This window comes from Poromitra crassiceps (assembly GCF_964638095.1).
Source record: "Poromitra crassiceps genome assembly, chromosome: 7".
Classification (NCBI taxonomy): domain Eukaryota; kingdom Metazoa; phylum Chordata; class Actinopteri; order Beryciformes; family Melamphaidae; genus Poromitra; species Poromitra crassiceps.
In genome coordinates, this window is record NC_139628.1 from 16,660,832 (window position 1) to 16,676,391 (window position 15,560).

General features: G+C 43.0%; 1 protein-coding gene across 1 annotated transcript in view; it reads left to right on the forward strand.

Moving 5' to 3' along the window:
- Positions 1-664: 664 nt before the first annotated feature.
- LOC310779443 (uncharacterized protein) overlaps positions 665-15,560 on the forward strand; it is a gene marked incomplete at its 3' end in the record, with an annotated part of 44,738 nt that continues 29,842 nt past the window's right edge. Inside the window, exons 1-5 of the mRNA XM_083639976.1 lie at positions 665-695; positions 1,434-1,644; positions 3,409-3,579; positions 3,993-4,047; positions 7,100-7,979. Of these exons, the coding sequence (XP_083496102.1) occupies positions 668-695; positions 1,434-1,644; positions 3,409-3,579; positions 3,993-4,047; positions 7,100-7,979 (1,345 nt within the window). The 5' untranslated portion in view covers positions 665-667. The remainder of the gene's footprint in view (positions 696-1,433; positions 1,645-3,408; positions 3,580-3,992; positions 4,048-7,099; positions 7,980-15,560) is intronic.

Consider the following 15,560-nt stretch of genomic DNA (forward strand, 5'->3'; position numbering starts at 1 on the left):
ACTTGCGTTCTTCAGTTCCACCCGGGCACACATGGTTAAAAAAAAAAAAAATACGTTTTTATTTTCTAGGCGTTGTCACTTTCTAACGTTAACAACAACAGCAGGAACAACAGCAGAATGCCGTGGATGTCAATTCTGATATTTTGCCTCGCAGAGCAGAAGGCAGGCAGCTCATGTGTGTTGTAGGCTATTGTATTCTGCAGGGGTTACCGATATTAGAGAACAACCCTGCGTTGTCTCGTTCCAGGCCCTACCCACATCTGTTACACAAGGCATGACGTTCATGTATATATATAAGCTTTACATATAAATCACATACCTTAAACAGTTTCTCAGGCGCAAAGCGTGTTTTTTTTTTGCGTTTAAGGCCAGTTTAGCGCCTAAGGCCAGTGGGAAGATAGGGGCCTGGATGTGCGTGCTCTACGTTTTCTTTTCAATACAGCACCCTGTAAGAAACAAATACCCAGAATGCAGTTTGTGCTGTATTATTCTCTATTGCTTTAATGACATTCTCTTTGTTTTCCTATCCAGAGTGTTTGAGTGAAGGAGCAGCACGCCTTCCAGTGACAAGAAGACAGATCAGTCACACCTCTGGGACAAGAAGACAGATCAGTCACACCTCTGGGACAAGAAGACAGATCAGTCACACCTCTGGGACACTGGCATCATGGAATGTATGGTGGACATTCCCTCATGTGAGTGATGGATCATTAGACCCTATGCCATCACTTTCGAAGTTGTCCAAATTCGGATTCATATTTTATATTTGATTTTATAAACCATCCTTGTTTCTCTAGCTAAAATGATAGCGTCTTAAGCAAAATGGTATGTCTCATAGGACAAACAATGAAGGCCATCAGATCAAGTATTTTGTTCTTGAGCATTGTTTCTCAAGACAAGTACCAGTATTATTTTATATTCCTCCAGGGCAAGACTAAATGCGTCCAGTTTAAGTGTAGGACTTGTGCTTTGCCAGACACTCTATTTGATGTTTTTATTTATTTTGTGTTATATACAATAGTTATATTGTAGCATTTACTTTCTGTAATATGTAGCGCTGTGTGGCTAAGTCTCCTTAGACTGCCTTGCATTTGCACTTATCGCATTTGCACTTACCGGCCTCTAGTGCACTTTAAACTACACTGGCACTTTTGAACTGAATGCTACTTTGCACCATGTCATGGTCTATTGTGTCTTCATTTTGTTTTTATGGTTTTATGGTATTTTATGGTTTTTATGGTTTTATGGTCTATTTGTGTCTGCACTTTGTGTTTCATGTTTTTATTTCGAGTCTTGTGTGATTTGATGACTGTTTTGTTTTTGCTCTGCTGCAACCCAAAGTGCCCTTCTGGGACATATGAATAAACTTGAACTTGAACTTGAACTTGAACTCATCTAAGCTCTAACGCTGTGCGTTAAACCTCCCTGTGCAGGTGAGCATGAGACACTTGAGAGAGATGAAGTGAAGGAAGCCAAGGAAGGAAAGGAGACGGCCCGTCAGAAAAACAAGAAGCAGAGAAAACACAAGAGCAAGACGAAGAAGAGGAGGAGGAAGGGTGAGAAGGAGAGCACTTCAGAGTCTGGTGCGGAGTCTGATTTAGAAGCACCACCTCCACCGAGAGCTGTCAGGACCACCAGAGCCAGGTGAGAAGAACTTCAAATCCACACTGCAGTACACACACTAGGGCTCCAGCTTATGTCATGTATATATTAGGGCTGTCAAACGATTAATTTTATTAATCGCGATTAATCTTGCGATTAACTATAGTTAATCGCGATTAATCGCATCTTTGTATTGCATGTTTAAAATGCCATTATTTAGCATTTCAAAGCATTTTTAATTAGATATTAATAATTCTTACCAGTGTGTCGTGATTGGGAATCAAATGAATGCAAATAAATGTACTTTGTGATCTTGAATTTTAGATTTATTTTCAATTCAATAGAAGTGGAATGTAGACAGGAGGTAACAATGTCTACAAAATATATCTTGGAATAGAAAATTAATGCAATTGTAAACAGTGCAGTACACGCTCCAGAACCGATAGTTCCGGCGGCGGCGTTGTGGAGCAGTCGAAACCCAAAATGACACAGCCGAAGAAGGCTGTGTCTAAAAACTTTGGCACTTCCATGTGAATAATGGCTCGGTATTGGAAACTGTGTATATTGATAACGTGTATATCACATGAAGCCATTGGAGCCGACCTCCCAGTGGTTACGGCCACATTCCACTGAGTCCGTGTTCGGTCCGTCTGCGCTGCGGTACGGCTTCGGAGCCGATACGTTTCCACTCTAATCATTGTGTCAACTCCCACCTACTCCGCTGCGTTGCGTGTCTACTCCGTCCCAGCTCCGACGATCCGGAGCTCTCCGAAAAAGATACGCAAGGCTTCTATTTTCCACGGATGTCGGAGCAAAGCTGCAGCAAGTTGGGCGGAGCCAGGCATGAAATCAACAGGGCAGAGGTGTTTACAGCATTCAATATCAAGCCAGAGGACAAACATGTATGAGGAAAAGTTCATCATTGAAGTGGAAAACCACATACAAATTGTCTCGCACCATTTCACCGCGAGAACTTGTCGGTCTCGTCACTCTAGCTGTCTGGCGGAGCGGAGCCGTGACGTGCTCTGCACGCAGCCGGTTAGTGTTGGCGGAGCACGGAGCAAAACCGGAGCACAGCCGCAACGCAAATGCAACCAGTGCAATCCCGGCGTTAGTAGAGGACCCGCACATCCGGGACTCTGAAGGAAGAATGAGTGATGAGTCTCGCGCTAGCTGGCTGGCTGCTAGCTGGCCGCTAGCTGCTCCATTATGTTTAGCTTTTAGGTGATAGCTCAAACTCGATGTACTTCGGTGATATTTTAATTACGTTTTACACAAGGTGCAAACTACTGTTGACTTGTCCACTGTGCCATTTGGGATTTTTTTTAAAGTAAAACGAGCCATTTAGAAGCGTATTGCTGTCTTTCTCTTCCATGCCTGCACAGGCAGGAGACAGGAAACGGCTGCGACCGGCTTGACTACAAGTACGGGTGTGACGAAGGGACAAAATAGCGACATGCGATTAACGCGATTAAAAAAAAACGCTGACAGCCCTAGTAACGATGTGTCGTCCCACCCCCACTCTCTTGTCTGTGTGTACAGCATGTGTTTACTACAGTGCTCCAACCTGCCATGCTAAAGCCCCACAATTCAAGACCAAGCTTATGACTGCACGTCTTACCCCTGTCCACTTGCCTACCTCTCCTTACTGCAGCCCTTTACTGCCCCCTATTGTTCAGCTAATAGGGGAAGTGTGAATGACAGATGTGCTAAGAGTGAGAATCTCTTTCTTGATTGGCTGCAATGGGTTGGAGGTGACAGTTGTAGGATGTTTGTCAATGGTTCTCTCTGTGTTCCATCCTGTAGCAGGAGGCCCTGTGTGCTCCTCACAGATGTCCTGAAGACAGAGCTGGGCAGGGCGTATCTGGACAGGAAAATGCAGAGCCCGACATTGGGAAGTGGAGCACGGGTGACACGTCCACGGGTGGAGAGAGGTCGTCAACGCAACCAGAGGAGCCCCTGCCAGTCTTCTCAAAGGTAAGGAGACCTATATGAGCAGGGTTGGAGAGTAAGTAACAGGAGTAAGTGGGCCTATAGAACTGATTATCATAACTAGGTCATGGGCCTATAGAACTGATTATCACATGCACTGACCAAAAAGCGGTGTGCTAATGGGTGTGGCCGAGTCCAGTGCCCTCTAGTGTTTTAAATGACTTATTTGAGACGCTGTCTGTTGGACAGCAGCACTTTTACTGTTTTTCCACTCGCATTAATGAAACCTTAGTATTTCTTCAGTATGTTTTAGTCTTCAGAGAACTGCGTGGATCCAACAATTACTGCTTGCTGCTACATTATTATTATGATTATTATGATGATGATTATTATTATTATTATTATTGTTTTTGTGGGTGTTGCCCGTCTTACTGTCTGTCTCTGTTTGATGATGTCAGAGCTGATTGGCGGGAAGAGGAGAGGAACGCTGTCAAGGTGAATTCTTCAGAAGAGGTGAGACAAAATATCACCGTTGTATATCACTGATGTTGCAACACAAACACACGCAAACACACACACACACACACACAGGCCTGTGCGCACTAGAGAGCTGCAAACCCGAGGGTACCCGCGCGGGCCCCTCGGGCCTGGCCAATACAGGCTTTTTTTGAATGAATTGCTCCGAGCCGCCGGGGCCGGGCCAGGTTCGGGCCCGTTTCAATAATAAAATAAAATGAAGTTGTATTACTCGCTTTATTTTACACAGCAGAATGAGACCAAGAGGAGGAGCGCACAGACACGCACACACCGTCCCCACACACACACACACACACACCCTCACCGTGACGTTAGTCTGCCACTCCAGTCCACAATCCACGTCATGACATGTTTCAGTCAGCGTGCTGTCACTGTCAGCATAAAAAACAACAACAAAACAAGCCGCGTGCGTCCGTGTCGTGAGAGAGAAATAAGATCGATGGACATAAAACAAAGTTTGCGAGGGGAGAGTTAAACAGTCCCCACTGCAGTAGGGAAAGCTCATTTCAACCTGTGGAAAACAAACCCATCTACCATACATTGTGAGGACACTAATGTGACGTTATTCAATGCAGCTATAAACGGTAAGTCTGCCGTTTTAATTTCGATATGCTTGAGTGACATAATGTTTCAGTTTGTGGGCATTGTTGCTGTTGGCAATTAAACGATCTAACGTTCTCTTTCTCGAGACAATATGTGTGGATTTTGATAGGCCACGGTAGCGTGTGTGAGAGGGGGAGAGAGAGACAGAGAGAAAGCTGCGGTGGTTGTCTTTATAGGCAACACAGTCTAGCAACGTTTTGGACCAACGAGTTCAGCAGCGCGGCAGCATGCACAGAGAGGGAGAGAGAGAGATGTGTCGTCATATCGTGATATTGATGTCGGGCCTTGCGGCGGGCTGGGGCCGATTAATTTCATAACTCCTCCGGGCCGGGCCGGGCACGGGCCTGCATGTCACGGGCTGGGGGCCAAAATGTCAGGCCCGCGCAGCTCTCTAGTGCGCACGCACACACACACACACACACACACACACACAGGGCTCTATCTTGGTACAGGCGCTATCCGCTTTGTGCACTTTGCACACCTGTTTGCGCCTGCCTTATACTATTGTCTCTGCACGACGATAGCAGTCTGCCATGCGCCAGTGTCCAGGTGTTATGCTGAGTTTTGCACCCCCGCCGCCAAACACATCCCCACCTCACGGGAGCATATTGTAATGATTTATACAGAAACGTAACTGTTTCAAAACAATATAATTGTTTGGGTAGACGCGACCTCCCTGTTTTTAAGTTAAAACAGCCCCAATATATGGTGGTGATGCAATTAAAAACAGGGAAGCATAACTCGTCACAACAACGGGTGCAAACGCAGATTAGAGACGTGCCAAATAATTTATGCACAGCGCAAACGGGATTTGTGCGGTGTTAACCACAAGAATTATTCACAGGTGTGGTCTGGCAATGCCTGGGCATTACAATCAAAGGCCAATCAGATTCCCGTCTTGCACTCCCTGTACAGTTTGCGTGAGGCATGCTGTACTTCTCCCCATGCGTAATTTGGATAGGTGTAGGCCTATTGACTGTATATATTATTCCTATCTCATAACGACACCATCACATCATATACCTGTTAAAAACATGTGTTTTGATGCAATTCGGGTTATTTTGTTGACTGGTGTGGGACAATAGAAACGTGTTTGCAGCGGGTAAACGGCGGAGACAAAACAAAAGATTGGAGGATTTACAGTGGACTCAATTAAAACGACTCGTGCCGAGGACAGAGAGAGATGGAGAGAGCTTGTGACAGATCGGCTGTGATGCCAACGACTAGAGCCCGACCGATATTATCGGCCGATATTGGCGATTATTGATATATCGGTATCGGTAAAAAAAAAAAAAAATATCGGCCGATTTTTTTTATTTTTTTTTAATATATATATATATATAAGTTATAGACAGCATGGACAGCATGTTGTGTATATTTGATATTTTTTCTTAACTATTTGTTCTATTGTGTTTTTGTATTTCTAGTTATTTATAATTATTAAATTCCCAGTTAAGTTTACTGTTTCATTGCATTGAGTTTATTAATAAGCTGTAAAATATCCTGCCTACATCACATATTTCAATTCATGTCAACTCAATCATATCTTTGTCAAGTGTTTGATATTTGAGGGTTGCTGATGTGGTGCCTCCTCTGGTCGTTAAGGGCGCCTGTTCGGAGGGAGGGGAACTCGTTGGAATATCGTGATCCTCCCACGTGCTATGTCCTACCGGTGAAGCTTCCCCTGTCAGGTGAAAAGAAGCGGCTGGCTAACTGCCCATGTGGAAGCATGGAGCCAGTTTTCGGCTCTCCCCAGATCGGCAGAGGGTGGAGCAGCAACCAGGATAAATAAATAAAAAATTAGCACTAATGGGGGATTAGCACTAATGGGGGATAAACATTTGATGATAAAAACAAAAATAAAATAAAATAAAAATATCGGCCGATATTATCGGTATCGGTAATTTTTTATTCCCTAAAATCGGTATCGTATCGGTTTCAAAAATCCCATATCGGTCGGGCTCTACCAACGACCCTCTGGGTTATAGTTATAGCAGGTGAAGGTGAATAGCCTATTGCAAGTAGGCTACAATTTTAGCAGCAGAATTTGATGTCCTGGGGTGGCACGTCCGTGCGTAATGACGTTTCTGTGCTGCGCTGCTCTAAGATCATGGTGCGCTCAAGCGCAGCAACTGTTTTAGCGGATAAGAGGTCCTTTTCAAAGCTCTTAGCGCAAAGTAATTGCGCGCTGCTGACGATAGGATAATGCCATCTATCCCCACATTTTAGCGCTGAAACGCCTGCTTTGGCATTTGGCACGCCTATGGGGTGGGTACAATTATAACAGGCATGCGCTTGTGCACGCCCCCAATTTGCATTGCGCACGGCGTTAAACGAGCGCAAACGCTAAATTACTGCTTTTGCCAAGATAGGGCCCACAGTCTCTCTGTCCTGATTCTTTCTTTATATCTTCTTATGTTAACAGAGAGACACCAGCGGACCCAGACGTCACCGCTGTGATCAGTGTGACAAAACATACACAACACTTTCTTCGTTAACGCGTCATCAGAGAGTTCACTCAGGGGAGAAGCCTTACTCCTGTCAGGAGTGTGGGAAGTGTTTCAGAGAGTCAGGTAGCCTAAAAAGTCACCAACGCATTCACACTGGAGAGAAACCCCACTACTGTGAGGAATGTGGGAGGAGGTTCAGTGATTCAGGTGTCCTAAGACGACATCAACACATTCACACTGGAGCTAAACCCTACAGCTGTGACCAATGTGGGAGCAGGTTCAGGCAGTTAGGTAGCCTAATATCACATAAACGCATTCACACTGGAGTTAAACCCTACAGGTGTGACCAATGTGAAAGCAGGTTCAGTGAGTTAGGTGGCCTAAAAACACACCAACGCATCCACACTGGAGTTAAACCCTACAACTGTGACCAATGTGGGAGCAGGTTCAGTCGGTTAGGTAGCCTAAAAACACACCAACGCATCCACACTGAAGTTAAACCCTACAGGTGTGACCAATGTGGGAGCAGGTTCAGTCAGTTAAGTAACCTAACAACACATAAACACATTCACACTAGAGTTAAAGCCTACAGCTGTGACCAATGTGGGAGCAGGTTCCGTCTTTTAGCTCACCTAAAAAGGCATACATATGTTCACACTGGAGATAAACCCTACAGCTGTGACCAATGTGGGAGCAGGTTCAGTCTTTTAGCTAACCTAAAAAGACACCAACGCATTCACACTGTAGTTAAACCCTACAGCTGTGACCAATGTGGTCGCAGGTTCAGACGGTCAGGTACCCTAAAAATCCATAAACGCATCCACACTGGAGATAAACCCTACAGCTGTGACCAATGTGGGAGCAGGTTCAGTATGTTACATAGCCTAACAACACATAAACACATTCACACTGGAGTTAAACCCCACAGCTGTGACCAATGTGGGGGCAGGTTCAGACTGTTAACTACCCTAAAAATCCATAAACGCATCCACACTGGAGCTAAACCCTACAGCTGTGTCCGCTGTAAGAAACTGTTCAGACACTCATCTACTGTGAAGGAACACCGCTGCATCTAACCTGCTGAAGAGCGCCTCCACTGTCTCCAGCGGGAACAAGCTTCTCTGACTTAACTGACTTAACCTGACTAACTTAACTTAAAGAGCATGGTGCAGGTTTACCCTGCTAGCCGGGCGCTTCTCGCTCATACTGAGCATTAGCGCCGGGGGACCCACGTAGCATTTCCCATCAGACCAGCGCACCGCTCTCGCGTCTAGTTAGGTCTTAAAAGATGATTTACCTGAGCCAGAAACTTGAAGTGAAGACGCTATCCGATGCCTAACATCCTCTTCTTCTAAATAACAGATGTTGCCGCTTCCAACTTGTTGCATACAATCCACTTGTATGTCTTTGATATCAAAAAGTCCTTGATGCAATACCATTCAGGAAGTGTGGGGGGCAGTACAGACAGTGACGCACTGTGTTTACACTACTCCCTGTGTTTGCATTGTTGCCCTGATTATTGCTTTGATGATGTGTTTGCATTCTGCTTGGTGGTTCAGATTGATGCTATGTGGGTTCATGGCAGAGTGCCAAAGCTTCAACATTGAAATTGTCAGACTAAACTCCAGATGGCACCCTAAAAGCTGACATTCTACTCCCAAAAAAAATTATTTTGTATCAATGTTTGTTTAATAACTGGCCCCTGGACTCATTTTGCAAAAGTACCCCCCGGGCAAAGCAAGTTGAGCATCCCTGACATATACACATAGACACACAGACATATACCTGAAAAAAATGTAATGTGATACAATTACTAATTACCGTAAATTCCGGACTATAAGCCGCACCTTTTTTCCCGTTTTTTGGCCTTTTTTGGCCCCTGCGGCTTATATAACGGTGCGGCTTATCTATGGATTTTTTCAAAAAAAAAAAAAAAAAAAAAAAAATCTCTCTTTTTTAGCACTCTTTCTAACTATAAAGCCACTTCTGTTTTAATTTCCTCTCTTGCCCTCTTTTCACCACACTGTATGACACTGTATGACACTGTATGACACTGTATGACACTGTGTGCACTGTAAATAACAACACAGGTGGTGTTGTGTTATGTTGTTTTGTTGAAATGTTAATAAATGGGAGCATTACATATGGTAATTAAACATTAAAACACAATAAAAAAAAATAAAAAAAAATACCATTAAAACACCCGCGGCTTATAGTCCGGTGCGGCTTATATAAGAAAAAAATAGTCAACTTTGAAGGTGCGGCTTATACACCGGTGCGCCTTATAGTCCGGAATTTACGGTACCTGGTTGCAGGTTGATAATCACTAATGCAATCCAAGTATCACAATATAAAAGTAATGTAGCTGATTACTTTTTGTTACTTTTGGATTCTTTTTGAACAAATGTCCTGCATTTGACTACTGCAGTCCGGGGGCATGCTCCTCAGGAGGACATTTTTCCTGTAATACTCATTTCAGACTTTATGTGTTGGTTACAGCAGGCTTTCAGCCAATCTATCTAGTGTCGCCTGTTTCACATTAATAATAATACAATAACAATATTTCCATCTTCAGAGATATCTGGTTTCTAGTCATTTATTTTTTGGGTGCACTTGTCCTTTTTAACAGCCGTGTGTTTTTCCCCCTCCAGGGTTTTAGGTTTTTTAGGTTTTATTTATTTGCACCATATGATATCAAACATAAGTTAGACAATAAGAATAGTCAATATTTACAGTGCACGTCCACTTGCATAAATATACAATAAATAGAATATACAATGAATGTTAATGCTAGTAATCCCGTTGTTTTACTATGTAACTATAATCATTACATATTTTTTCTGTGACTAATGTATTACAGTTACCTTTTTTCTATCATGATTACAGTAACCAGATTGTTGTTTATTGTTTATTATTAGGATCCCCATTGGCTAATGCCTAGATGATAGCTAGTCTTCCTGGGGTCCAAGACAACAATACACATTGCATGACAGACACGCAATGAAATAAAATACAAGAAAGAAAACACATAAACAAAAACACTAACAAATAAGATTACATGTAATAAGTTATTTCCCAAGCCGAGTACATATAGAACAAGTTTTGCTATTGGGGAAACTGCCCTTTGGGTGCAATAGCATCGGTATCGATATCGCCGTTCAAAGTCAACAAAACACAGCGCGAGAAAGCTCTATGTACATGTTGTGATGTTGGGTACTCACCACGTGATGATATAATAATCCATAGTTACGTGAAACGTCATTTTCGTAGCAAATCCGTACTGAGTTACTTCGTTGTTTTACTGAACACAGCGCTTCAGCTGTACAGCGCATGCGCAGTATGTGCCTCCAGGCTGCCTCCGGGACGCAGGCATGAAATTGCGTAGTCCCAGGAGAGGCCTTTGGAGGGCGGTGTGTGACCAATAGAGGCGACATTCTCTCTGTTATAAGTCACTGTACCATCTCCAATGACTAAAAAGCTGTTACCGTATATTAAGGTGAGAAAAATGCTTATTGGGGCTTTAAACAAATTGATTTTGTTGTCAGTGTGCAGGATTTCCATAGTTTGACTTAAAGGGATAGTTCACTTTTTTTTTTTAAGTCTACCCTAATGGGGTCACGTTTCTGTATAAACTGACTGAATTCATCCACAGTCCACACAAAGTGATTTTCAGTGAGCTTCAGTCAGCTTGTACAAACAGGAGCATGACCCCATTGACCGTTTTTTTATTTCCCAACTTTCCAGAGCTACTATGAGGAACAGGTATTGTGCTGAGAAAGAACAATCAACATCATAATTGGTAACTAACAAATAGGTCTAGACTGTAGAAAATGTGAACTATCCCTTTAAATGTTTTTGATGGATCGAGATTACCTGCAGCTTGAAAACGTCTTGTTCTTAAATCCACTTAGGATCAAACTCTATGAAGAAATGTGTATTGCAGCTTCTGATTGGTTCACTTTGTGATTTTGATTTATTTTCAATTAATTATTCTGTTCATCTCTAACTGTCCAACCAAACATGTAAGAAATAAAGGTTCAGTGACAGCAAAGTCTGACTGTGCAGAATTATTTATTCATTATTATTTATATTATTTATTTCTCAGCCATAAATCTCGGCATTGGATTGCTAGAATGTAAACAGCAATGTAAAAATGACATTACAAAAACCACTAAAATGATGAATGTGGGCCTTCTATTTCACAACCTGATGTACTGTCTAGTGGAAATTAGCCTCTTAGAGGCCATTCAGACCAAAAGCGCTTTTGGAGCTGCCAGCGTCTTTCTGCAATTCATTCTCTATGTAAGGATGCGCTAGACATGCTCCTCTTTTAAAGAACGCACCTGGCGTTTCAGCGCTGGTGGCGTGTGTTGTTTTTGGAGGAGCTCTGTGGGCGTTTTAAAGCTGAAAAAAGTTGAACATTAGAGGAAAAGCGCGCTGCTCGTGTTTTTCACTCCTACCTTCTCTCCTCCCGAGGTATTCTCGACCTCCGCTGCTGCCAGAATTGGCAATAATCTGGTTTTCATGTTGACAGTGAACAGCATCAAACAGACAAAACTAGCTGGCTACCGTCCTTGTGGTCGTTGTGTTCTGATCTGTACTGAACGCGACTACAGGGGAAAACAAACGGAGTGCAAAAAAAACGCTCCATGCACTGTTTTGTTCACAATGGAAGCGCTCTCAACATGATTTTCATAGCGTTCTGACTGAAAAAAAAAACGCTTTTGGTGTGAACTACTACACTACTACTTAGGCTACAACAACGCCTGCTGCTATACCCACACAACATCCTACACAAATATTAAATACTGTCATTATAATATGTTAGCATAAAGGCTATAGTGTTATGTTTTAGTACACTAACATAATAACACTAATTACTCATCTAGGCTGACTAGCTGAGGATAATCAGCTGTTGACATGAAACCATGTGTATGGTGCACGGACACACGGACACATATGACACATGACAAACAAGTTGTAGGGACCAATTTTACTATCAAAACTTCACATATTATTTTACAAAACAACGCTGGGTTTGGTTATTTAACTGTATAAAAACAGTATGCGTTTAACAGCAGGAGAATCAGGTTAACCTGGCTTTTGGTTGGAAAGCAGCACCCTCTGGTGTTGGGAAACAATCACTACCGATGTGTTTTTCTGCACAGCAGGGTCAAATGAGACAATTTCAGCCACAGAAGTGTACTTTGAGGTATGAAGTTAATCCATGCCATCCTGGAGGAGCTGGGCTACCAGTGCAACCTGATTGGGCTGCAGGTACCGCCTCATGCTACCAGTAGTGAGAAGGACACTTAACAGAACACAAAACTAGAGAAGAATCAGTCAGGAAGGATAGGATAAGAAGAGAGCAATTGTCTGTGGCCACCACATGCAAAACCAGTCCCTTTTTGTGGGCTGTCTTGCCGTGACCTCTCCATTGCACTTGTCAAGCAGCCAAGCAGGTAAAATCGATACAAACACCAGGGTCCAGGGTTCAGTGGCACGAAGCTGGATTTCAGCTTAGTGAGGTAACTTCAGGGTTAACCATAGGTTTTCAGTCTCACGAAGGTGGTTTACTTTTTATCGGGGTACGTTGTCATGGTAACTTATGCTGAACAGCTAACCTGGTCCAGAGCAAGTTATGTTCGAGAGTGAGATCGCTGGGCCGCCTCCCGACCAATCAATTCTGTTGGAAAATGGCCTGACGATCCCATTGATATCGGCACGCAAATTGTTAGACGAGCTCTCAGGAGGGAGAGAATATTCCGCGACAGAATCAATCCTTTTGATTTGCCGGACGAGGTGCTGTATGAGAGATACAGATTCTCGTCCGAGGGACTACAGTATCCACTGTGCAAAAAATAGGCGACATGTTACTTTCACAGTAAATGGATAATTGTAAATGGAAACAGTGGCTCACTGAAATACTACAAATGTGGTGCTTTGTGAGCTGCCACCTCCAGCAGGATCTGATGTTACTCTTCCCTCCACACCCTCCATCAAGGGACGACCCTCCAAATTTGGTTTGGTATCTAGTAGGACTTGGTCTGAAAAGTTCGGGAGCCCCTGCTATTGAAGGTATACATGTTTTGCACAATGTAAATACTGTACTTTTCCCTTACTACCACATGAGGGCAGAGTCCTCCTAACCACCCCGTCTCCCCCTCTGTCCGGTTTAGACCAGTGGATCTCAAGGTGGAGTTCAGGACCTCCAGGGGTGAATGAAGCAGTTTCAGGGGAAGCTTAAAGGAGAACCACCAATTCTCAAAGCTAATTTATGTTGCACATACTGTAATCTCACACATATCCGAAAACTGTAAACAGTTTGCAGGCATTCATTTAGTTTGACATAGAGACTCTATGTCAAACTAACTCTATGATAGAGTTGATTTGAGTTAAGTTATGGACCAGTGATATCATTTGTGGCAAAATGGTTTACAGTTTTCCTATATGTGTGAGATTACGTGCAAAATAAATCAGCTTTGAAAATTGCAGTCCATTTAAGTGTTTCTGATGGGTCCTTGACAGACAGACAGGCAGACAGACAAACAGACAGACATGCAGACATAAACAGACACCTAGACAGATCTAAGATGACACTATGGGCAAAAAAAGAAAGAAAATGGCACAGGTGAGTTTCTCAACACCTTCACAAAGCTAAAACTAAGTGCAGAAAAAGAAAGAATAAAGTTAGCTGATGTGAAACAAAAAATATTTTAGAAAAAACCTAACTGAAACAATTTTGTGTTCTTACAAAACTAACTTAAATAAAATCTAAATATACAGAAAATGTCTTTAGTTGTAGTCAAATGGTTGATCAAATGTGTCCACACAACAAGCATGGGGTTATGTGTTTATTGAGACTGGGATGTCACATGACTGAGAGTCAACTGCCTTCTCTAAAGTGTTGTTTGTATTGTAATACTTATAACATTTGCCCCTGACAAATAAACACACTCGAGAAACTAAGTGAAACTAAACTGAATTGAAGACAAGAAAAGAAAAATAATGAAAAAATGCAAAACTAATAACTGTGCTCTCATTCTGTCTAGTCAAATATCTGATACATTTTTTATTTCATTTTTTTCAATATTTTATTTTCAAGTTTTCTTGAAACAGAACAAGACAAACAAACAGGCTCAGATACAGGGGAGAAAACACAACAAAAACAAGCCGCAACGACACTCAATATTACAGTTTCGTAATATAATATCGTGCTACCAGCTGGATAGGGTGCTTATGTGCTTCTAGGAGATGTTGTGTAAGAGGTCAATGAGGAATAGCCGGGCAAGTCACCTGCTGCCCCTAATATCGAGGTAGGCTAGAAACGGGTCCCAAATACTCCCAAAAGAACAATCTGATTAATTTTATTTTCTAAGTCAGACATGTTGTGCATGTGAAATTCAAACTCTGTTCAGTTGCTGTTCACATTCAATCCACTCTGTTTACAATGACAGATGTTTGTTTACAATGAGATAAGCAGTACACATAGGAAATGCTAATATACTCACTTTAATTCTCACTCTGTGTGTGTGAGAGAGAGAGAGAGAGAGAGAGAGAGAGAGAGAGAGAGAGAGAAGAACAGAGTGAACCATCATTACTCGTCTATCTGACACAGAGACACTGAGGAACCGACCAGCCCAAACCCAGGGTAGAGTGGTTCAGTGAATTTGGAAGTGGTGGAAGGTATGGAGGTGGAACAGTGTCCGAGGAAACTGTGTAAGGACAGAGAGTTACATAGCCTAACAACACATAAACACATTCACACTGGAGTTAAACCCCACAGCTGTGACCAATGTGGGAGCAGGTTCAGACGGTTAGCTACTCTAAAAATCCATAAACGCATCCACACTGGAGCTAAACCTTACAGCTGTGTCCGCTGTAAGAAACTGTTCAGACACTCATCTACTGTGAAGGAACACCGCTGCATCTAACCTGCTGAAGAGCGCCTCCACTGTCTCCAGCGGGAACAAGCTTCTCTGACTTAACTGACTTAACCTGACTAACTTAACTTAAAGAGCATGGTGCAGGTTTACCCTGCTAGCCGGGCGCTTCTCGCTCATACTGAGCATTAGCGCCGGGGGACCCACGTAGCATTTCCCATCAGACCAGCGCACCGCTCTCGCGTCTAGTTAGGTCTTAAAAGATGATTTACCTGAGCCAGAAACTTGAAGTGAAGACGCTATCCGATGCCTAACATCCTCTTCTTCTAAATAACAGACGTTGCCGCTTCCAACTTGTTGCATACAATCCACTTGTATGTCTTTGATATCAAAAAGTCCTTGATGCAATACCATTCAGGAAGTGTGGGGGGCAGTACAGATAGTGACGCACTGTGTTTACACTACTCCCTGTGTTTGCATTGTTGCCCTGATTATTGCTTTGATGATGTGTTTGCATTCTGCTTGGTGGTTCAGATTGATGCTATGTGGGTTC